This window comes from Eumetopias jubatus, unplaced genomic scaffold (genome assembly GCF_037043125.1).
Source record: "Eumetopias jubatus isolate StellerSeaLion01/CBP00866 unplaced genomic scaffold, mEumJub1_p1.0 scaffold_14, whole genome shotgun sequence".
NCBI lineage: Eukaryota > Metazoa > Chordata > Mammalia > Carnivora > Otariidae > Eumetopias > Eumetopias jubatus.
The window spans coordinates 45,943,171-45,968,898 of NW_028274820.1; the positions used below are offsets into that span (position 1 = coordinate 45,943,171).

A 25,728-nucleotide genomic window follows, 5' to 3' on the forward strand; every position below is an offset into this window, starting at 1 on the left:
AGCCAATCAAGTGTGGAGTGGAGCCTCCCACCTCTTGCCTGGCGTCCAGGCCCACAACCTTCCTGCGCTCCGGGGCTGTCCTGTCGCACACTCCAAGGGACCAACTGGCACCTGCGCCATTTGTGAGTCTTCCACCTGCAAGGAAAGAACAGAAGCCTCATAGGGAGGAGGCGAAAATGCCAGGCAAAGCACAGAGAGATGGTGGCATGGAAACATGACTTTGACCACTACTAGTGGGAATATATTTCACACTGCTCCATCCTATCTAAATGTAATTTGGATCTCTATCAAGACATTGTAAAAAGCAGCATTAAATGTATTATACAAGTACTTTCTATGGCCATGGAGACAAAAGTTCATCATTGTCAATTTCTATAGAAATGAACTCTATAGAGGCATTTAGCCTTCTTTTTTTAAATTGAAGTATAGTTGATACTTGTCACATTTTATTAGGACTGCCATCAGATGTATCAGATAATAGAAGTGAGGCATTCCATTTAAATAAGGTATGTTTATTTTATATTCGAATTATGAAACTGTATTCAAGTCATGAGTCTTCTGTATGGTATCTTTTGGTTAGCATTGCAGGGGTAACTGAGAAACTGCAATTATAATATTTTACAAAAACAAATCTCCGAAATAAATAAGTTTGGGGCTGATAGTTGTCAGTCAGTGTTCAGAGTAAACATGCATTTATACTGTTTGTCATATCAGAATTAAATACAGAGAAAATAAGATGGAAAATTTGCCATCAGATTCATCAGATTCATCTTCTTTTGTGATCACACATTCCATCAGTTAATGCCGTAATATATCATCTGTCATCAGATTGCAATTATATACCACATCAAGTTTCAGTTAGGTGCTTTCTTTTAACAGTTACGAGGAAAAATTTTCCTAATAATTATCAGGATGATGATATATATCTTGAATAACCTGCATTCTCCTTGAGGGGGCCACAAATGAGCAGCACAGATATCTTATTAGGATCACTGAAATAAAGATGTCATTTTGTGAACTGGAACGCCAGCATTTATGAAGAACAGGTGCTCTTTGGAGTCAGGGGAGGAATGCTTAGGCTATTTCCTCTACCAGGAAAAGAACTGCTTATGTGTTTCATAATTATTAACCATTTCTCTGAATTTCTTATAGTTTATATCACCGTAAGACACTTACTCCAATCCCTAGAGCTAGCGACACAATTTGGAAATTTACAGAAATATTTGTCTCCCTGGAGATAATTTTGGTAACAGGGCAGCTCCCATAAAGAGGCAAGAGATGGTACACACAGCCATAACTAGCGCAAACTCCACCGAGCCGGCTGGACCATCCTTGGCTTTCTTTTCTCCTCGTTGGAAAGAAATCAGTCTTGGAGTATTTGCTCAGTGCATGGCTTACAATGGTTCTCCTTTAATCCCATTACCTGTAGCTCTGGCACACCTGAGGGGCCTCACAGACTTTCTCTTCATAGAGCGGGTCCGTGCAGTCCCTGCCTCCATTGGCTGGCAGCTGAATGATGACCCGGTGCCGAGACTGCTTTCTGACTCCGGAGTCCCCTGGAATGAGGCAGCTTTTTAACTGCTGTACCCTGCTCTGATAAAACAATCTCCAAATACCAGCCCGTGTGAAGAAATTACATTGCTTCCAGCTACATGTGCTTTGACATCCCTGAACGAGAGGTCTCATCTAGTCTCATCATTTTCTAAATTCTCCAGACCCTTATACTGAGAACCAAACCAAGTTATATTCCAAAATGTGAAAAACAGAGAAAAAAGTTCCATAGTCAACTAGCCTTGCTAATGTGCAGATACAAAGTAATTGCTCTTTTGTATATTTCTTTCCCCTTGAGAAATACGACAGATCTAATTAATTTATCTTCCTCTACCTTAAGTTTATTTTTATGCCATTTCACACGGTCCTGTTTACCACACGGGACTCATACAGTTCTAATGAATCTTTCTTAGGAGACTATATTCAATGTTTTAATGTGAAATTTTATTTCTTTGTTATTCACTTAATTTGAAATGCATACCTCATAAATTATTCTAGTCATTTATTATTCATGTTAAACAGTCTAAGATCTTCAATGCAGGTCACACTCTAAACATCAGGGCTGTAAGTAGTGAAACGAAAGTGGTTTCTTAGAGACAGAATTTTTACAGAAGCATTCAGAGTACCAATTACTCTAAGTAAATAACTCCAAATTATGTTTAAAAAAACCAATGGAAATAATTAAGATTTACCTTCAATGAAGATATCAACTTGACAGTATTACTCATCTAAAGATGTCCAAATATTTTAGTATTTGAAAGAGACAATGTACAAGACTTGCCAACTTTAATAAAAGATATTCTAATTTATAATATATACACCCTTTAAGGACAAACAACCACATGGCACAATTTTACTTACATTAGAATTCCCTGAAGAATTATTTTAATAGAGTCCCCCTGATGCATTTACATTTTTTGCAAGATCATTAAATATGTGATATGCAGATATAAGAACAGAGAAATTTAGAAGGGCTAGCAGTCCCTAACAATGGATGTTTAATAAAAAATTAAATGAAACTAAGTTATTGCGTTAGTAGGAAAACGTGATTTGACAATTAGAACTTTCTAATAAGGGACATCTTTCCTCATGAAGTCGGGGTATCCCTCAACATGGTCTGGGCAAGTGACTCCCAGCAATGTGGACTGAAGATTTCCATAATAGAGGGAAGAAAGAATCAGATTAAAGATTCCTAAATGTCTGACTACATAGGAGAATTTCTTTCAAAAACTGAAAGTAAGGGGCACCTGGATGGATCAGTCCTTAAGCGTCTGCCTTTGGCTCAGGTCATGATCCCAGGGTCCTGGGATCGAGTCCCCCCATGGGGCTCCCTCCTCCACGGGAGGTCTGTTTCTCCCTCTCCCACTCCCCCCTGCTTGTGTTCCCTCTCTCACTGTGTCTCTGTCAAATAAATAAATAAAATCTTAAAAAAAAAAAAAACCCTGAAAATAAAAACAAAAACAGATTTCTCAGCCTATACCCAGAACTACTAAGCCAGAATCTTTGGGGGCTGGATTTGGGAATCTGGTTTTTACAAAGCTTGCCAGGGAATTGTGAATGAAGAGTTAGTTTGAGATCTACTGGAATAGACAACCTTGTATATCTTATCCCAATTTTAGATTCTAGGGTTCACATGTAAATTTTTAAGATCATTCCCATTATGGGGGAAACCCGTACTCCTAGTGATTGTATTAACTATTTCAGTGAATAATTAGAATATGACAGGTAATAAAGTAGGGAATTGGGGGCTGGAGGTAGTGGTAGCAGAGAATTAAAGCATTTGAAAATATTATCAAAGACTTTTTTTTAATTGTAACAATAGCATTTTAAATGCCAGTTGCAATCTCTACATATTAAATATCATTTATCTAGGAAAGATCTAAGAAATGTCAATGGGACTTCTAATAAAATTGCTAATGCTGCCTCCATCCATTATGTTGTTCCAATGGCCCCTATTTTAAAGCCCAGGTGATAAATTCCTCTAGTAATTTAGAGCTAGGAAAATTTTGTTTCCCTTGACAATCTGTTAAGACTCTTACTTTGATTCCCTGTTCCTCTTACAGGCTTCTATTTTTTGCTTTGTTCACCAGAATCTCAAGGCTTATTTTCTTCCCCTGCAAGACCTTACCTTAACTTTGACTTTATCGTATAATTTTTCTCTTCCTCTCCCGTTTCCCCAACTCTATGTACTACCTGACTCCATCCTTCTTTTACACTTTCTCTTCTTCTTCTCTTTTTAATGTTATGATCTGTCTTTCATCTTTTTAAAAGAGTATACAAACCACATATTCATTCTTATCGTTTGTTTAACACTGGGGGGAGGAAGGAGGTGGTTGTTTGTTTAACAAGGGAAGAAAGAAAGAACATGGAGGAGCGGGTCTTTGTTTCCCGGATGGTCAAGATTCTCATAGTGAGTAGCTCGCCAACCCTTCTCTACCTGCAGGCAGACAACAGAGACGGAATTGAGACCCAGGAATCTGCAACCTGGAAGAGACAATGAGTTCAGCCTCAGTGGCCCCTTATACACAAAAGCTCCTCGTCACTAACTATCACCTGGGACACAGGCAGTGCTGTTCAGGTTTGAGAAGCAGCAGGTAGTGTTTCAATCCTACTTCATTTTTTGACTTGAAAGCAAATATTTCACCTCAGGTACAACTCTGAAACATTCTAGTGTCTTTTCATCACAACGTCCACAAGCTTGTATTTGATATATAAGATCACAATAACTCTTTTCACTTCCATAATTGATTCCACAGTGGCAATCTGCTTATTCTTAAAAAAGTTCAAATACCTTGACCTCGTGCAGCCCACAGAACAGAGACTGTGAGCTGATGAAAGGAGAACATTCCAAACATGTAACACGGACAGAGGAAGTTTAATGGGGTTACACAGGAAGTGTCATGATATCCATGTTTCTATCCACCGGGAGGTGCGCTGACTCTCAGATCTCAGTTAGGAAATTACTTGTATACTCAAAGAAACAGCACTGTGGAGCTCAGCCAGGTTATAGAGCCCTCAGATCAGAATGCAGACAAAGGGAGAGCTACAGCACATATTTAAAAAGAAAAGTGGATGGTTTCTCACTAATAACTTGAGCTGGCAAACTTGGAATTTTACAACCTTCATAGTTTTCTGTATGCATTTGCACCCAATTTATTGTATGTGGTTGATAGACATGCATAGTTTCCATTTATCTTTGTGTATTAGCACGGAGAACACCAGTCACACATGGTAAGGATTTAATAAATATTTGCTGAATGAGCACACATTTATTTCACTTCTCAACTGGATTGTTAGTTAGCATCTTCTATTTCTTTTTATCCACGTCCTTATAGCAGGAAGCACCTGGGTAAGAAGTTTGTGCACTGAGGATTAATAAAAAATAAGGGATCGTTTTCTTCATTGGAAATAATAAACATGGGGAAAATAGAGAAATATTCCTGTAGTGTTTATACTTGAAAATATCTATCTAGAATAGAAATAGAAAAAAGGGATTGGATATTCAGAAAACAATTATGTGATAATGAGGCACACAGACTCAGAGGGTATGCAATCTCTCATGTAGTCATAGCATTTTACAGATTAAGACATTCAAGATAAATTTCACCAGAGAATTTACTTGATGGGAGGACTTAAAGGGCAGGCAAAACTAAGATTTGTTAAGCTAGATGGGGAATGAATGGCAGGCTGGAGCAGCAGAGTGCTAGGAAATTGAAAGGGAAATGTTTCATGCAAGAAGCAAAATGTAAAGGTAGTTTTCATACGTTTGGGGGTAATTCTAGTGCCATATTGCTTCAGGGCATAGAATAGATTTCTCTGCAATATACTTTCTAGCTCTCAAGTCAATAAATGCAGTTTAGAAAAAAGGAGTGAACAGAATTTGAACAGTAAAATTATTATTTAATCAAAAGTATTGATATTTTTAAGATTATAGTTACAAGTAATTTATATGCATGAATGTTTCCTATTTTTAAGAAAAGTCCTGTGTAAAACTTATAAAAATTTGGAAAAAGTTAACAAGTGTATTGATTTGGGGATTAAAACTACTCTCTACTCCATACTGATCTTTATTGGCATTGATTTTTCAAGACACATCTTGAGAGAGGGCTGAATAACATTTCAAATAATTCTTTTTGTTCTTCCTGGCATGCTAAGCTATTCTAATCCATCTTCTGCAATACTACAGTGTAACTTTACCTCTTTAAAGTGATTTTTATTTTATTTATTTATTTATTTAAAGAATTTTCTTCCCCCCTTTTTTTTTATAAGATTTTATTTATTTATTCATGAGAGACGGTGGGAGAGGGGGCGGAGGGAGAAGCAGACTCCCAAGGAGCAGGGAGCCCGATGCGGGACTTGATCCCAGGTCCCTGGGATCATGACCTGAGCCGAAGGCAGATGCTTAACCATCTGAGCCATCCAGGCACCCTAAAGTGATTTTTAAAGGGAGGGTGGCTCCACATTTTCATAAGTCTAAAACTCTAATAAGATTTAGACTTTACCTGCAGAATTAAAAAAAAAAACACTCTATCCTTGAGTTAATTTTCTGTTGCTATTATCTATCCTTGAACATAGAACTCCATTTACTATTTTTAATTGTGTGCTGAAATCAGTGTTATTTCACTGAGGCTTGGATTATTCCCATTTCATACCAAATAATGAAAAAAAAAAAAAAACAAAAACAAAACCCTAACCACATGTCATTGCTTTTTTTCCCCTTACAACAATAGGCTAGTTTTCTATAACACCACTGTATTGTTATTATCAGTTAAGGCAGTCCTATAGGCAAAAACAGAAAAGGCTTCTCCAGGACCACAATGCATCTTGGCACTGTTGTCCAACAGCAACACCCTCTCCCACCCCCTAGGCTTTATTTCCTCAATACACAATTAAAGTTATTCTTTTAAAGTCTGAGTGCCTAGGTTTAGGGTTTCTGAAAGCCTTTTGTTATATGAGGTTCAGTACAGAGCTTCCAAGTAGAACAAGCAGGGCTGGTCTCCTGCTCCTGCTGAGATGACCTGCGCTCCACTGAAACAGCCCTGCCTCTCGGAGAGCTTCCTGTCACAGGACAGCAGGTTTCTGAGCTGGCATTCTTGCACTCCTTGGCCACCACCACTCGGGAGCTCCAGGGAGAGAACAGTAGCCTAGTGGCACCATGCATTTTAATTCACAGCAGTTACTAAATCCTTCAAGAGACCAGCCCAACTAAACTCATTCTATATCTCACATATCTGTCACTCACCACAAGAAACTAGCACCGCTACCACCCCCCCTCCTGACACCCCCACATGTCTTCCATCATCATCTGGACCCACAGCACTCCCTACCTGTGTAACCTGATTTTCAATTTCTCATTTTATTCCATCCTCTAATCTTTCCACCTTGACACCCATTAGAACACATGGTCTCTCATCTTCTATCTCTTCTTGGAAAGTTTCCTTCCTATTTTTTTGCCAGTGGAAGCTGATTCTAGCCATGTCCTAGACTTCTCTTCTCCTTTTATCTTTAAAAATCTCCAACTCCTCTGTCATCAACATTCCATCAGCCATCCACCTTGTAGCCACCAGCTACCAACATTTCATTAATTAACAACTGTAGAATGTCCCTCAATGAAATCCTTTCTCTTCCTACCCCTGCCACCACTCTACTGGCTTTGGCAACCACACGGTTATTCCATGCAAGGTGCTGGGCTCTGAATTACTGTACCTCCTCATCTTCAATGACCTTTTCCTCCATTTCAAATCAATTACTAGCGCTTTCCATTCACCCCTTGATGTTATTATCATTAGTACTTGCATACTCTCATTTTAAAACATCTTATTTTCCCGTCATTCCTCCTAATCTTCCAGTTCAATGGCTTCAGTTCTCATTTTACTAAAATTCTTCAAACTCAATTGAGACTGCCAGTCCACTTTCCTTATTACTTTTTCATTATCTATCATTCCCTTCACAACCTCACTTCCATCCCAAACCAACTTAGATTATACTTCATTATTACAATGAGGACTCCTCTGAAAACACCCTTGATTCCCTGTTCCTCTCTTTTTTCCTTGTACTCTCCTGGGAAAGCCCCAATTCTAATCAAAGCCAATTATTTGGTTACACTTTTTCTGCACTCAGGCAGCTGAACATGGCTGGAGAAACAATGACAACTGTGTTGAGCAATCCCTTTTTAAAGACATAACTAAGTGGGCACTCCATGTTGCCTAGAAATTCTACATGTTATTAGCTTGTCTGCTTTTGCATTCTCCAAGATGATGTCACATCTTCTTTTCTTTCCTCAATCCCCCTGCACCTATGCCTTGATCCTTCATACTCATTGAGAGATTAGAACCATCACTAAATGCCTGGTCTCATACCACCAGACTGTAAACTTCTTGAGAACAAGGAACATTGATTTCCTTATTTACTGCTATAACCTTTATATTTAAAATTATGCTTGGCACATTATATTTATTTGAGAAATCTTTGTAGAAAGAAAAAATGAATAATTGCTTAAAATAATATATATGATCTTTAATGACATAATGAGCATTTAAAAATAATTATCACTAAACATAACAAATACTTAACAAATAATAATCACATTTTTTTCTTCATCATGATCTAAATACTTTTCTCACACTGGTACACAAACTTCTAAGAAAGACTGCATTTAGTAAGTCAAATTAAAACATTCACTAGACAGGGGCACCTGGGTAGTTCAGTTGTTAAGCGTCTGCCTTTGGCTCAGGTAATGATCCCAGAGTCCTGGGATCGAGCCCCGCATCGGGCTGCCTGCTCAGCAGGAAGCCTGCTTCTCCCTCTCCCACTACCCCTGCTTGTGTTCCCTCTCTCGTGTACTCTTTTTCTGTCAAATAAAAAAAAATAAAATCTTTAAAAAAAACATTCACTAGACTTTGACCACATGCAGCATGAAGGTTATTTCCTATAGGAACTTAAATAAAAAGAAAATATGGGATGGATGGATGGATAAATCAATCAATCATTAAAAGGCTAACCAATAAATTATATGTCAGTTGAATCATGGTTCACAAAGCATAGAGCCCTTTACCATATATTATCTCATTTGTGCCACAGAACAACTCATAGATGTTATAAGCAAGGCTTGGAGAGCTTAAGTATCTTGCATAAATTTACCTGGCTGCTAAGTGGCCAAGATAGGGGTTCAAACAAGATTTGCTGATTTAAAGTCCACTCATTCCATTATACCATAAAACCTACTACTTACATGTATGCCCAAAAACTAAAAATTGTGTCCTGCTATACATAAGTCCAATTTGGTCTTCCATAACTTGTCTCCATTCTTCTTTCCAACTTCACATCTTGATTTTTCTCCCTATCCTCTGGGCTCCAATGGGCTAGTTGTCATTTTCCTCTCAAACAACACACATTCACATGGTCATCCAAGAGTTTTCCTGATGCTTTTGGTCATCTCTTGGGATTCTTTTATGTGTTCCCTCTTTTAAAAGATTGCTTCCACTTTCATTTCAACAAGACTTTCCCTACTATTTGTTCCCTCAATAATTTCCCTCTTCCCTTCCTTACAGCTCTGTTTTACCACTAAATCTTATTATCAAGTCTTAACATTATCTGGTTTATATTGAAGAGTTTTACATTTTAGAACTTGTATTATTTTATTCTATAATTTAAATGAAATCAAAACCTTCATTGAAGTCAGGGACTGTGTCTTCTCTACAGGGCCATTAATGTACTAGTTATATATAGGAATCAATAAATAAGAAATCCAGTAAGTTTTTATGCATATATATACAGATGAGTATTAATTTAATTAACATGTACATAGTATTTACAGTCTATTTATCTGTCTGCTAAATTTTATTTAAAGGGCCTTATATAAGTAATCATAGTTTGTCACATAATTTTAAAAAAATTATAAATGGTCAGAGAAGAACAAATCACTTTCTTAGTACTGTAAAAATCAGCAGAAATCAAAATAAAAATTATATTATTTGATTTTAAATTATAGAATTTTTATAATTAAATTATATCTTTTGTTTCTTTATATATAATACATAATAAAATAAATGCATTTTTAAGAACTTAGAGAAGAAAATTCATAGGCTACTAAACCAGTTTCTAATACCTGGATATATCCCAATATTCCAAAATAATTTCAAATGAAGACCTAAAGAAATGAGAAAAATTTACCCGATTCCTCACTTTTGTGACTATCCTAGATTCAATTTAATGGAATATTTTGTGTTTTCCAACTTTATTTCCTTGAAATACTTTAGAGCATTTCAAGTTTTATTTTAAAATACTCAGTACAAAGAAATATTTAATATAAGAAAAAGGCAAAGGTTTTTCCCCACCTTCAAAAATTTCACTTAAAAATGGTGTTAGTTTATTAATTACACGATTATAAGTGTAACTGCACATATTTTGGAATTATTAGTAAATGGCCTTATCTCATACTAACATGAACATTAAGTATAAAACAGTAAGAATAAAATTTGAAAGTACATGAATTCCATGTAATAAATAACCTTTTTTATTGTAGTGATGAATAACTAACATTTACCACAGAAATATTGACTGATAAAGTACAATTCTGTTGCTGATTATGACCAAGCCAAATGATATGTTATTTAGTTTTTAAGAAAATAAGAGAGGAAAATGGAAAAATTGTCAGTGACACTGCTTTATGACTAAGTTTAATGCCATTAACATTGTTTTGAAAATATTAATGTTTAAAACTTCTTGCACCAAAACCTAATGTTTAGATGTCTTAAAAGACCTTTAAAATCAAAATTTTATATCCTTGCTCACTTTATGGTTTAATTTTATTTGATGTTTCAAAGGTACCTAAAATTTTTTAGAAAGCATAAAAAGGAACTCATGTTTTAACTGTATAAAATGATAATCACACTGTAAAAACACTCCATTAAATTTATGATCTCATATAATATCTTAAGGATTTAAATAATTTTTGGCAATTTAAAATAGTTGTTAATCTAGAAGTTGATTCTTCTTTTTTTTAAATGATTTCACTTGTTTAGAGAGAAAGAGTAAACGGTGGAAAGGACAGAGGGAGCGAGAATCTCAAGCAGGCGCTGCACTGAGTGTGGAACATGGACACGGGGCTGATCTCATGACCCTGAGATCATGACCTGAGCCAAAATCAAGAGTCAGATGCTTAACCAACTGGGCCACCCCGGCCCCCCTAGAAGTTGATTCTTAATTGAATCTCTTTAGTAAGAGTCCAGAAGCATAAATAAAATAAAAGCATAAAAGAAATTTAAGAAAAACTGTCTGTATTTGCTGGGAAAGTAAAATTAAAAAAAAAAAAAAAAAAGAGAGACAGTATCACCCGTGACACTGAGAGAAAATTTGCTCAGGTATTGCATAAGTCACCTGGAGGATACTGATATCTTTCTCAGCAGCAATAAGAAAGGACCCCATCCTGGAGGGCAAAGAATTATCAAAGTGTCTGCCATGATATTAAAGAGTCTTTGTAAGTAATAAAAGCAACACCAAACCAAACTGGGAACAAATCCTCATCCTGCAAATGCCTCATGGCACCTAAGTGCTGGAAGAGGTACAATCCGGCCATTTTTCTCTTTCCTTTATTCCCAACCTTGGGGGCTGCATAATTGAATCTATGGTGCATCTGGGCCCATGGCTATCTGTTTCTTGCCAGTAAGAGGGCTGGAAGCCATGAGTACTGATAAGATTGCTGTACATTCTTTTTGAAATACACAGGGATACTATACATTCTTTTAGAATTAATGTTAAAGGAAATCTTATTAATATAATAAAGCCTAGGATCCATTCATTTTGATCTACATCATACAGTCTTAAATCAGTTTTTGGCTTAAAACTCATTTGTTTGGTTCTTTAAAGCTGTGCTATTTTCTAGAAGGAAACTAGAATTTTATGGCATGCATGACAAACCAGGATTACCCAGCCCCATGTAAGAATCACAAACATGCTCAGCCAGAAGAACTTGCAGGTCCTGCCTGGTGAGTGTTTTCTAGGTGAGTGGCCTTCAGCACTCTGTAGCTCATACCTTCTTTACATGAGGAGGGGCATGATGTCCAGTCACTATATGGTGTCACAATACAGTCCTTCCTACAAGGAAGCAGACAGGGCCTCACTGTTTCAGGTCGAAGGCTTTCAGGACACCTAGAAAATGCAAAGGGAAATTATTTTGCCTCTTTGGTAACCCAAAAAACCAGGTAACTTAGTATCTTTAAATCTTTCATTACTAAAATTGCTAAACAGTCACCAACCTGTATTATTTAACTTCCTATTTGTTTTTGCTAAGAATTTTACAACTAAATTAATTCTTCCAAACTAGACCTCAATAAAGCTTCTCAAGGCAGGATGTGTAAATTTAATAATAGTAATTGTGCTACTAGAACAAAATGTAATAATTATACCTTATCCCCTTATAAAAATCTCTCCATTAATACATACATATTTTCTAACTTGCTCTATAAGAAATTTGTGGAAATTCAAATTACTAATTTAAGGACAAATTCTGCATCTTCGTATAAGTAAATCGGCTTATTGTTGATTATAAGTTTCCAGGTTATCCTACACTTTTTACAAAATATGTGTGTGGCATAAAATAAATTTATAATGGAGGACATCCAATACACAGGACATGCTCAAAGAGGATGATATTTATAGCTATATATTTCATAATAACAAAATAATAGAAGTATATAGAGCATTATGATAAGCAGTTTTTTGCTTTACTCATGGTTTCATTTAGTGTCTCTATTCTTATTTTTTCTTCCATGTTGTCCCCAGTTTCAAATTATCCCAATTATGGGATTTTAAGTATATTTATAAATTAAAATATTTTGGGGACAAAAAGAGTAAATATAAATAAAACAAAAATAGTCAACCAGTAATTCAAAGAAAAATAAAATACTCTGTTTTTGACAAATTACAGTAAAATTAAATTATTTTCAAAAATACAGCAAACATCTATTATTTATTAAGAACACAAGAGAAGGATAATGAGAAAACACTGAAATGTCTTTATACAAGAGTTTTCACTTTTTAAAAGATAACTACAGGAAGCTGATGTAAGAGTTTTAAGTATACTGTCTTGTTGATTGTATACTTAAGTGATTTTTAAGTTTCCTAATTCTTCCCTGTATCTTCAAGATCTGATTCTACTATTGCTAGTGGTCAAATACTGACCACTAGCATTAACACTAGAAGAGGATGTATATTAAGGACAACAAAACATAATAGCATAATTCATATAACTAAAAGTAACTTATTGTTCTGCTTCCTAAGGAGTTCTCTTTTGAGGTCATATAAATCTCTGACAAGGAAGCTAAGAGGCAGTGAAGAAATAAACCAAACCACTAGTATTATTAGTTGCTGGAATAACTTGGCAAATTAGTGAAAAATGGGATTTAAAAATACTCCCCACGGGAGAAGCCAAATTTTCTGTAGGTCAGGATAAATTGTCTTTTAACAAGTAAATTAATCAGGTTTTCACAATTGAACTATGAGTGAAAAAAAAATCAACATCATTAATCTTTCCATAATTTCTTTATAACACTTTGCTGACACTTCACTTCTTATATAACTTGTATTACACTTATTTATCTACGTTTCCATCTCATACATAAATATTATGTTCTATTCAATTATACAGATACATGCTTTCCTCTCTCTGTATCACTAGAGTTTATTTGGAAGTGGATTTGAAAAATATATTGGACTCAAGATTTCAAAAAGAAATAATCACCCTGGTTTATGTTTTTTTTTAAAGAATAGTTACTATTCTATTAAAGATTTTAATTAATTAATTAATTAATTTGACAGAGAGAGAGAGAGAGGGAGAGAGACAGCAAGAGAGGGAACACAAGCAGGGGGGAGTGGGAGAGGGAGAAGCAGGCTTCCCGCTGAGCAGGGAGCCTGATGTGGGTCTCGATCCCAAGACCTGAGCCGAAATCAGACGCTCAATGACTGAGCCACCCAGGCGACCCTCCCTGGTTTATGTTGAGGATAACCTTGGATTTTCCTAATTGCTAGGACAACAAAGAAATTTAGATGTGAGTCACAGAAGTTATGAATTGTTACAACTGAAATTATAAATAACTAGAATTATAATTTAACCTGTATTTTCAGCCTGGAAACATTGTATGGCAAACCCCACATATAATACTGTTAATTCTTTTGGAATTATGGAATTATTGATTAGTTATTATTATTGGAGGCACTCCTTTTCAATGAAGCAATTTTACAACTTTAATAATGGGAGAGCATTCATAGCAAGCTCTTCAAATTTTAGTCCTTTATAAATCAATGGAATTTACAATGTTATCATTGACAACCTCCAAAATTCTGTTTTAGTTTAGAAATATCCACAGCAAGATAGTTGGCTAGCTGTGGAGAACAAAATTACTAACAACAAAGCCGTTAAATGAACACACAAAGATAAATTATACAGCCTAGATTACATCCAATAAAATGAATTCAGACTTCCTTTGGTGAAGAAATTGGTTCAGTCAACATGCTTCTTTTCTCCTTTGTACTGTTTGTGTCTAGTGTTCGTGGTTTAAATCAAGGAATTGATTTCCCCCCAAATCTTATTCAAGGTCAAATTAAACAGATGTGATAGGAGTTGAAGTTTGTTACTCAGAGGATAGATAAGATCAATAACATTGATTTTACCATTGCACAGTAATCTGTTTTATTAAGAGGAGTTTAAAACAATGTTTCTATTTGCATTTTTGTTTCAAATGCCTAGCACTGAAAAGCATTCACTGAATTTAACCTAGCTTTTAGGGATAAGGGCAGTAACAACACCTTCTTCTGGTTTCACAATATTTGCTTAATTTTTCAGAACTTTAATGGCAAAGTAAATCCATTTAATTTGACAAATCTATACACGTATCCAGGTCACTGAATAAAGGCTGTAAGGGCAAAGAAAATTTTTAATGGATTATTGTGGTGGCTTGACATAGGGCTTCAGGATACCCTTCCTATTGAATGATTTAATGACATTAATCCATCAGACTCTTTCACACATAGGTTTATACACATGTATACCTATTGCTTAGCAAAAACAGTCTGTAACTTGGATAAGTGAGGAAAATACCAACAGCGGTATTTGTAGGTGATAACTGAGGATCAGGAACAGACCGAGCTCACTTGTAACAGCTCAGCATAATAACCCTCAATCCTGTGCCAGGTTGGTCGGGTTATAACCTCTGCAGGGAATATTTCTACCTTCATGCTTGTCCCAGCAAGACCCAGAATGTTCCAGGACTTGGCACTTCAGCCCCCTGCTGTTATTGCCAGGGAATTTTAATACACTGCACATTAACTTCCTGTGTTACATTGTTTACAACTTTAGCATTATTTCTATTAAAATAGTGGTTTGGGGCTACCTATTAAGGATGTGGAATAGTTTCTCAATTTATTCAAGTCTTCTGGCATATATTTTCTAATGTTTCAGAATTTCAAACTATATAATCAAATGAAGTATGGGAAAAATATCCTTAATGTCTGGAACCCTGGCCACATAAAAACAACTCCTAATGGGATTATTATTTAACCCCTGAACATTTCCATACATCAGGTACATTATTATCATTTCCCTGAAACACTAGGAAGGATCTCAAACTTTTAAGAGAAAATAATACTCTCCCAGATTTATTGAGTGCTTATATTATTATTTTTTTTATTAAATCCTTTCAATAATCTTTGAAAACTAAGGCCAGAATCGGTTCAGGAGCATGCTTAAGGTCACACATAATACTGAAGCACCTGGCCTAGTATTTGGAAATGACGAGGCCGTTTTTACACGAATGCAAAACTGACTGGTTTGACTTTCCATGTTTCACATGGCTAAGAAGATTTGAATTCTAAAAGATTTATGCTGTCTATATCTCAAAAGATAAAAGGGTTTTTTTCCCCCTTAAAGGAATACGTTTTTGGAGTTGATTTATTAATTTTCTCGAAGAATTGATTAGCTCAGTTATGCCCTGCCATGTTTTCATTTATATTTCTCACAGGGCACATATAATATACCAACTCTCCGGTTCTTTCGTCCTCCCCTCTAGCAAATCATTTGCCTTGTTATTACACTATTTGTAACCACAGTGAGAAACTGATGGCTCTTCTACTTATCATAACACTCATCCTTTCCCAAGGCTCTCTCTTGGAAGCAAATGGCTTATTCATGTAACCATTAAAAGATGTAATAAGTTTGGCCTCAGTATTTTTGATATAGTATTTTCTAGGGGAAATGAAAGGCAGATTATAGAAGGCTAGAGTCCAATTAAACTCGATTGGCAGACTCGATAGCCTACGGGTACATAGGAGGTCATGGATGACCAGCACTGCTAGGACTTCATTTACTGTCATTATTGATCAGCCAGGCCCAGAGCAAGCATTCCTTTCACAGCCTCACTAGCTTAATAAAAGGAGGGAGTGCTACTGTAAAACTGAAAGTGGGTACCACATAAGTATTTCTACAGAATTTACAGATCCCAGGTACAAGACTCTGACACTGTTACAACTTTATCAGCGGCTGACATTCAAAACAAACAAATCTTACTCTTGAGGACAGGTGTGACAAACATCAAAATGCTTCATTTCATGAAGCAAGTGAAGCCTGAGCCAATCCCCTGCATGGCTGACCACAGGATTTACTGTTCTCATTCTAAAGCCCTTACTTTTTGGGTCCTACTTGGCCCACATTGACCCGCACACAGATGACTTTTCTTGTCTGCATGCCAACAGAGCAAGAGGCCTCCCCATTCCAAGTTGTGGTTGTGTTGAAGGATGATACTGAAGTGTCCTCGATGCACTGGCCCCAGGGACCAGTTTGCCAGTGGTACACAGTACAGGGATGCTCATTACAGCTGCGCACCTCTTGCAAAGCACTGCTATTTGGACATTGAGCTCCACCTGTAAAAATGGACAACGTAAGAGGGTTAGATATGGTGCCAGCAGGAAACTTACCATTCTTTCCTCTTTGGAATTAACAATAACAATGATACCTGCCATGTGGTAGCACATACCGTGTGACCAGCACACTGCTAGGAAGGCAAATTACATATTTATCTTATATCATTTGGCACCCTCCAGCTTAAAATTTAAGCTACGTAGTATACATATTTGTTTTGGGGGACTATGGAGGACCTCAAAGACAGAGGCCATTATCCTCCAAAGAAGCAGAAAATGAGGTAAAAAGGAGCCTAGGGATTGCTGACTAATGGGAACATGGGGATTGAGATTCTGTGGATGGAGAAAACCCAGGGTGTTTTCAAATGTTATCCCCCAAATTGAAAATCTTAAATACATGGTTTGAAGTAAGGCGTATTTTAATGTATTAGGCTTTAGGGTGATTAGAAACAGGGGTTTAAAATCAACTGATGCTGTCTGATCTTCCAGTGCTTCCAGTGCTACTGGAAAAGCCATGTAGTAATAATAGTACCATGTTTCTTCCAATCTAGGATGTCACTGGCCATAAGATATATTATCATTTTGTGTGTCAAAGAAAGAGGAATGGCTACAAGTTAAACTGTGATACATTGCTTCCTTATCAATCCTAATTTTTACTGTATGCTTACTGAAATAGATTTGTAGGATTTATTTACATGGTTTTAAAAAATATATCACGCAATTGTACACATTAAAAGGGAAGACATTCCTAAATCTCCTTTACATTCAGAGTCTGAATCTTCTGAGCCACTTTTTAACCCACACTCATCAAAGTTTGCCCTCCTATACAGAGTCATCCCTCTGGTATCAAAAGTGTTGATGATGCAGGATTTTTTTTTTTTTTTTTTTTTTTTAATACTCCCTATCCTCTCTGGGGCTTTCTTCCAGGATACTGGTACCCATGTCTAAGTTTTGATGCTGGTGGATTCTTAATTGCACCAGAAGATGTCAACAAAAGACTTCAGCAAGCAACTGAGGACTGTTTCTTAGCTGTTTTTGTTTATTTTTGGCAGAAATATCATGGAATCACTATTGCCACCAGGAACAGGTACTAGCAATGACAGCGAAGTTATCATTGCTGTCTGGCTACTGTGGCTTTAAGACGCATCCATTTTAAGATGCAATAACTAGAGATGATAAAAGGTAAAAAGGGACACATCTTTTAATCAATAGAATATGGTGTGAAGTTGTCATTATGGAACCATTTTTTATGTGCTAGCTCTTATAAGTACTTTGTAGGGGGGACCTCCTTTTACCCCCAAACTGCCTTACAAGTTAAAAATGATAAAGTGGATGAGCCAATACAACTTAGATGATGTAATGGTAATAGCTCAGAATTTATGGAGCCCAGTTTCTTACCACTATGCTATTTATAATGCCAATTAAAAAAATACAAAGCTTTATATTGTTTAAAACTGAGTAGGAGGAATTTATAGTTTATTTTATTGATAATTTAATCTATTTGAATTTATGTAGCTTTTCGATTTCATCTATTTGAACCTAGTAGCCTTTTGAATCTAAGAACAGAAAACACTTGGTTGTTGGGGCACCTGAGTGCCTGTCAGTTGGGTGGCTGCTTCTTGATTCTGGCTCAGGTCATGATCTTGGGGTCCCTGATCTTGGAGCCCCGAGTCAGCCTCCGTGCTCATCAGGGAGTCTACCTGAGGGTTCTTTCTCTCTCCCTCTGCCCCTTCCTCTACTTTCTCTCAAATAAATAAATAAAATCTAAAAGAAAAAAAGAAAATACCTGGTTGTTAAATAAGAAAAGGTGATTCAATAGCTAGTGATCCTCACATGGGAGATGGACCCAAGATTTGAGATATGGGTAAAAGTCATAAACAAAACCATACCCTGAGATGATCTTCATTTATCACTTCACTTATGATTAAGTACATCTCTCTAATTCAGCAAATAAATTGGTAGGCAGTGTCTGTGAGAATTTAACTGCAATTCAGAATCATTTATACAGTGTTGAACATGGGATCAACATCAGAATAACCTGCATTAAGCAGCATTTCATTAAAGTCCCCTGTTTCATGATGGTGAAAACATCTGTCACAGATGATAGCCTGCCTTCCATCACACAGCTCAGTGACCCTGGCAGCCTCTGAAAAGTTTAGGATTTGACTAGGAATGGATTCTAAAACATACTAATTGGATCGGGGAGAAGTAAATGAGCACTCTCATAACCCATTCCCTGAGGCTCTAGATTCATCCAATCTTATCTCTAAGACAAACACCTAATTACAGACATTAAATATATACATTTTATGTAACCCTTTTAACCATACCTTTATATTTAATAGTATAATTATTGGTCTTTTATGAAAAAAGCATTTATTTACCTCATTTTCACTGTGGGCGTATGTATACTGTTTAAAATGTGATTCTAAAACCTTTGAATTGTTTTTGACATTGGAATTGACTCGCTGGTTTTGGAAGATCTGATAGGAGAAAAACTTCTACAACATCAGCGTAATGTGTCAAGGAACAGCAAGATGGCTGTTAAGTTTACAGACATAAAGGCTATTTATTTTCTTGCCCCAATCCTCATTAAAACCACATCAGCAGTTTTGGTCTGATGTCAAGATACTCGTACAGATAAGCCCCAGTGTGGTCTTAATTATAACAACGATATGGCAATTTCGAAAGCATGGCTTGGGGGAATCAGTCACTGCAGCATCGGCCTGTTGTTTTGGGAATAATTTTATGGTAGAAAAATTGATAGATATAATATTGAATTTATTTATTATTTATGGGAAGATCTAATTCCAGACATGTGAGAATATTTCCATAGGACTGGGGAAATTATAAAATGTCACCTATGACAAAATTAGTGATAAGTGGTATTTTAAAAAAATCCTCAGACACATAAAAATATATGCTTCATACTAATGTGACTATATAGGCTTTCTATCATTCCGTCAAGTGGAAAGACTTTATAATACTTCGATGAAATTCTACTGTATAAATAAATGTCCCTGCTTATATAAAAATACCAACTATTATATGTGAAACTTCTCTTATAAAAATGAAAAAGTGACTTTTCCTCCCCACATCCAGCCTATAAAAGCTGTGTTAACATACATTTGAACAGAGCTATGGTGTTTCTGGTTCCGGCATTGAAGTCCTTATAATTTAAATGGCAGATTGAAAAGATAAAAGAACCTTTTTCAAAACATTAATTGGATACATATATATTGAGTTCTATTGTATGCAATGTTTATGTCCAATACTTCAAGAGACAGATACCCACAGGGGTTAGAAATAGTTTTTGCTGTTCTCAAGGATCTTCTAAGGCAGTGAGGAAAAGTAGTAGGGTGGGCAAGCATACAAATGGGTATAATTTTAGGCGGAATACAGTAATCACATTAAAACAGGTAGCATAATTGAGATTCAAAAGTGTAAGTTTCCATGAGTTTTGGGGCGACTGAAAAATGCCTCAGCAGGAGGCACTGAGGTGAGTTTCGAAGGAGTAGGATTTTGAAAGCAGCATTCTGGGAAGAGAGAGAAAAAGCGAACATTTTACTTAAGCAGAGGCACAAATAAAAGCTAAAGCATGCAGGCAGGTCTGATGTTGGGAACTAGCACTATTGATGCAGTCCACTGGAGTACCAAGTTCACACAGAGAAGTAACAGGCAATAAGGATAAGAAAGTGGACGGGGCTCATGCTAAGGAGTGGCTATTAGCGTACTATGAATTACAGCTTTAAAATGCTTGTAATTTTGCCTGCTTATTGTAGCCTGGATCCCTTTGACAGCAGACCACCCCTGGGCAAAAAGCACACAGGCAATGGCACGATTTCGGGGAACTGAAGGGAAGAATGTTAGCCGCAGGGAACCTCAGAAGATTGTGGTTGTGGTTATGCAGGGACAGACTGAAACAGAACTACTTTTTCAAAGTCAAGAATGGGAGGATAGGAAGTGACAGTACTTTTACCTGGAAGGCAGAATCCCATGCGTATATACATAGATAGGGAATTCTGGATTCTTCAAATTCATCTAGGAATTAAAATGCTCCTCGGCTCTTAGGATTAAAACCCTTTAGCTGTGAAAACCCAAAGTTAAGATACCAATATTCCTCTCCTCAATGTTTTATACTTTAAAATATAATTTTTGAAGACTGCTAATTATTTGAAGAAAAATTGGCATAATTCTATTTCAGTTTGCATCTATTTCTGTATTTATAAAGCAGGTGTAAAGATGCACTAACATTTGGCTGAATGAAGTTATAATATCAGAACATTTTGAACTTTCAAAAAAAATCCTCTCATTTCTTGCTCTGTAAGGATAATTAACTATGTAATGAAATTGTTATTATACTCAGTGGAAACATTTTGAAAATCATTTTTTCTTTTTAAACATGGTTTCAAAAAATTCAGAAGGCTTTAAATCTAACACCAACTTTTAAATTTCTTATTCAAATTCAACATACTACTTTTTATATTAAATTTATGCCAGGCTGAAGTGTTAAAAGATTGCTTCCTTTCAGATCTTCCCAATTTTTTTTTTTCAGGGCGAATAACATCTGCACCTTTATCCCCACACTGGGTGGTTAGGCCTGAGACACTAATGAATCATTCTATAAAACCCAAAAGAAACAAGGAGCAAGTGCAAGTCCAGGGAATAGGTCAAGGTCACACAGAAAGGTCACTGTTATGAAAATGCTCCTGGTCATACACTTCAGCCACCTCTTTGCAGCCAGCAAACCAGCACGCACTGAGGGCCTGGATGGTCTTGTGAGTCTCAGAGGCTATGGAAAACTCCACAAAAATCTTGACATGAACTCTGCATCCTCCTCCTCAAATAATTTTAAAGTAGCTTTTGGGACCCACGCTACAGTTTACCCAAAACAAGGAAGATTTTTACCTCGAGGTATCACACAATGTCAAAAAGTGAAATACCAATTTTATTTAACTACACACACACACACACACACACACACACACACACACATTTTGTTTTTTTAAGTTGAAAAGAAATTTTTTTTAAAGATTTTATTTATTTATTTGAGAGAGAGAGAGAATGAGAGATAGAGAGCATAAGAGGGAAGAGGGTCAGAGGGAGAAGCAGACTCCCCGCCGAGCAGGCAGCCCGATGTGGGACTCGATTCCGAGACTCCGGGATCATGACCTGAACCGAAGGCAGTCGCTTAACCAACTGAGCCACCCAGGCGCCCGAAAAGAAATATTTTTACTTTCTTCAGTATATTAACTATCTCTAGTTGCTACCGTTTGTATTTGCTTTCCAAATGACATTTGGATAAGAATCATTATGTGATAATTTTTGTGTATTGCTAATCATAGGTTATAAAGTGTTCCTCAAGACTGCATGAAAAACAATTATATTCAAATTGTTTTTATTAATTTTTTATGTTTTAATTTTGAACCAAGCTCAAAATTACAAGAAAACTGAAAGTATATTATCAATATTTTCCTCCCTGGATCATTTGGACAAAGTTGTTGAAATGATGCCCTACCACCCTAAATACTTAAGTGTTTATTTCCTATAGTCAAGGGCATTTTCCTACACATAAACACATTCAATATTCAAGATCAGGAAATTAGGAAACAAACAATGATACATTATTACCATCTAATCCTCATACCTATTCAAATTTTCCAACTGTTCCAAAATAACCTTTTTTTAGTGAAAGACTCTAGTTCAGAATCAGGTGTTACATTTAAATATCATGTTTTGGTAATCTCCTTCAGTCTGGAATAGTTCCTCAATCTTTCCTTAATTTTCATGATTAAGTGCTCCTTGCTCTTTGTGATATTAAAGACCAGTTATTATTTTTCAATGTTTTTCAATTAGGATGTTTCCTCATGATTACATTCTACAATATGCATCTTTGACAGGGATGTCACAGACTTGATGCCAATTTATCATTGCATCACACCAGGAACACATAATTTTTATTTGCTCCATTACCAACAATTTAAATTTTGATCCTTGGATTAAGATGGTGTCTAACTTCTCCATGAGAGAGATACTCGAGACTAAATAAAACGCTCTTGGTTAGATGTTCAATTAATACATCTATTTATATCAAATATGGATCCATTGTTTCCTATTTTATGTAATGGGTTATAATCTGTCATTAATATTATTTTGGCATTTTTATTGTGGGCTCTGATAACCCACTCTGAACCACTGAAGCCCCCCTACCTGCTGAGACAGATGCTCAACTGCTTGACTCCACCTAATGACTTTTTAGATAAAATTGTTCAGGAGCAGAGAGCAAGAGCCTAGAGAGAAAGGGAAGGGAAGGAAAGGGAAAGGAAGAGAAAGAACTATAGCATGGGGAACAGGATGTGTTATCTGTATCCTATCATTCGTGTAGCAGGAACAAAGAAATAATCGATAAAAGTCATAACATTTCAACAGTGGAGAAGCTTGGTTTATCTCCTGAATTGGGGGCATAGAGAATAGTCCTTTACCATATATCTATGGATGTAGACAGAGACAGATGGAGACACGCACATGGCAGACACACATACCATAAGAAGACTAAGTAAATCAGGGGTAAGACCAGGAGCTGGCACTCCTTTCTCCAGCACACTAGGATTATATTTTCCCCACCCCATGCCATGACTGAAGTCAGGTTCAACTTCAAGGCATGACTGTATGATTTGCTTTGCCAATGAAATGTCAGTAGAAAGGACATTAAGTCACTTCTGTATGGAAGAGCTTAATGCTGAGGCTTTGAAGTCAGCAGACAGACCCTCCAACTACCTTCTTCCACTGGCACTGGGGGGTAGGTCTTCGTACAGAGGGGCATGCTGAGACATTTTGTGGAGAGCAGACTGCCTTGGAAAGTTACCCAACACCATGGCAAAATTCCCATAAGGAAGGAGTAATTTTTCTTTTAAGATTTTGAGCTTCTGAGCAGTTTGTTACTACAAAACAACTTGATATGCTCTTATTAATACAAGAGGTTATATAATCTTCAGTATAATGTTCAACAGTGAAGTTATGACTGAGATAAATAAAAGTTAATCTTTTATTATGTGAAGCAGCATTGATTTTGTAAGTCCAGATTAATACTTTGCATGTGAATTTGCAACTTATTTCACCAGAAAACTGTATGTCTAAACACTCAACATGTAATTTTAATAATGTGACCTTTTCCCTTAAGGTTATCACAGTAATTTCTTAATTTAGAAAATTTAGAACACATTCGACACATACAAAACATTAATTCTTGGGGAAAAATAGAAAGACCTACTTTTGTGTAGAATTATAAAGTGTTATCTAATTAGCAGGGAAGTAAATTTTAAAACTTCCTGCAAACAAAGTTTTTAATTTTAAAAATAGCTCAAAATTAGGAGACTTGTTTTGTGAAAGATATAATGTTCCAGTGTCCGGCGAATAATAGGTACTAAATAGTGTTTGAAGGGCAGATTCCTCTTTAAATATCTCATATAATTATACCAGTTTTTGTAACTGTTATTAACAGAGACAAGCAGCATCGGATTCTCCACTGACAGCTTCCTGTATGGTTTCCCTTCAAAATTATGTTTTGAATTCATGCCTTTATGATTTACTATATAAACATCTATAATTTTCCAGCACGGCCTGCTTATGATGCAGCTACTAGACTTAATTAAAAATTATTGAAGACTCACCCTTTTAAACTAAGTGGATGATACATATCAAAGAGCAATCATAAATTTCTGCCTTTAAAGCATTTCATGACCTTTCAGAGTGAAGCATCATGTCTATAGAAATAATGATCTGGTAAGTTCTGCAAGCATGGCAAAATCTCTGCCATGTGACTCACAGGGCGAAAAGTCACTCATTACTAGTCACACAGTAAGTGTCTACAGAGTATAATAGATTTATAGGAAGCAGGGTGACCACAGATCTAATTTTAATGAAGTCCAAGACATAATCTGAGCTGATAGAGTTTGAAGTCTGAATATAATCCATACAAGGTTAGAGTTATTGTTTGACAAGACGAGGAATGTAACTTTCTAAAAGGTTCTATTTTCTTTTTATTTGGTTCCAGGATATACTTTTCGGGGGGTAGCAAATGGTTAAATTTATATTAAGGTGACCGGAAAAAGGTTTCTGGACACTTTAAAGAAAATTCTAAATTTTCCTATAGGTTGACTGTGTCAAGTATGCTAAATTTTTCTCTCACGTCTTAAGACCAAAGGGGTTACATTTTTGCATAGCTATTATATTCACAGATAGCAAGTTTGACCAAATAAAAACGCTATCAGGTTTCTATCACTAAAATGTTTCATAAATAGAAAAATAAAACTGGCGGCTTAAAAACTCCTCCACAATGTCTTATTGGGGGATATACACAAAGAAACACATGCATTTTACAAATATAAATCATTATTTATTAGCGCTAAATGTGAATGAGAAGTCATTCAGCTTGATAATGTTTAAATAATATACACCTATACTCTTGAGACAGAACATGCCTTAATGTGATAGAACTTGATGACTTCTCTGTTTTTCTTACTCCTGTGTTATTCTCAAGAATGACAAGATTAAGTATGACATCATATCACCAAGTCACACAGAGGCCAAATTAGCATTTGGATGTACGCTTGAGAGATAATTACCAAGAGCCTTATATTTCTCCACAATAAAGCTTACACAAGTGAGGTATGAATATATGGCAAAGCATGCTTTATTCCCCCACTAGGATGAGCAGCATACTTGGAAAATGAACACAACCTACATATGAGACTTCTGGATCTCAGAGCCTATGTTCAGAAACACGAATGGCAGAAAATCCATGTAATTTTCAGTCAAGTAATAATCATGCTGGTGTTGCTTTAAAAACAAAACAAACACTTTTATTATTGAACATATATGCCTATTTATGAGAATGCAGAATGTGATTTCAAAGGGAAAAATTGACTACTGCAATAGTGAAAAAATAATCACACCTGACATCTGGAATTTTGGGAGTCATTTACATATTGTTTCACAGGTTTAGCATTCAAACTGGAAAACAATTCTTAGGAGAGAGGAAAGGCAAAGTAAGTTTACTTTTAAAAGTGTTTCATCTTTTATTAAAGATCTATTTTCAAGATTAATTTGGGGGAAGAAAAGTTGCTCCACAGGTCAACAGATACTAAATTTCCTTGGATTGCTGGGATTCTGGAAGTAGATTTTTTGTACAGCATCACCTTAACCACAGAAGACCAGAAAAAAAAAAAAAAAAGAAAAAAGCATGCCAACTTCTGAAAGCAATCTAAA

At 36.0% G+C, this 25,728-nt stretch overlaps 1 protein-coding gene across 3 annotated transcripts in view; it reads right to left on the minus strand.

Moving 5' to 3' along the window:
• The window catches only part of THSD7A (thrombospondin type 1 domain containing 7A), a 425,464-nt gene that overhangs the window by 69,868 nt on the left and 329,868 nt on the right, over positions 1-25,728 (minus strand). For all 3 annotated transcript variants that reach the window (XM_088018343.1, XM_028119633.2, XM_088018342.1), the window contains 4 exons: positions 16,230-16,464; positions 11,585-11,700; positions 1,424-1,556; positions 32-135 (listed from right to left, as the gene is read on the minus strand). In XM_088018343.1, the coding sequence (XP_087874469.1) occupies positions 32-135; positions 1,424-1,556; positions 11,585-11,700; positions 16,230-16,464 (588 nt within the window). The remainder of the gene's footprint in view (positions 1-31; positions 136-1,423; positions 1,557-11,584; positions 11,701-16,229; positions 16,465-25,728) is intronic.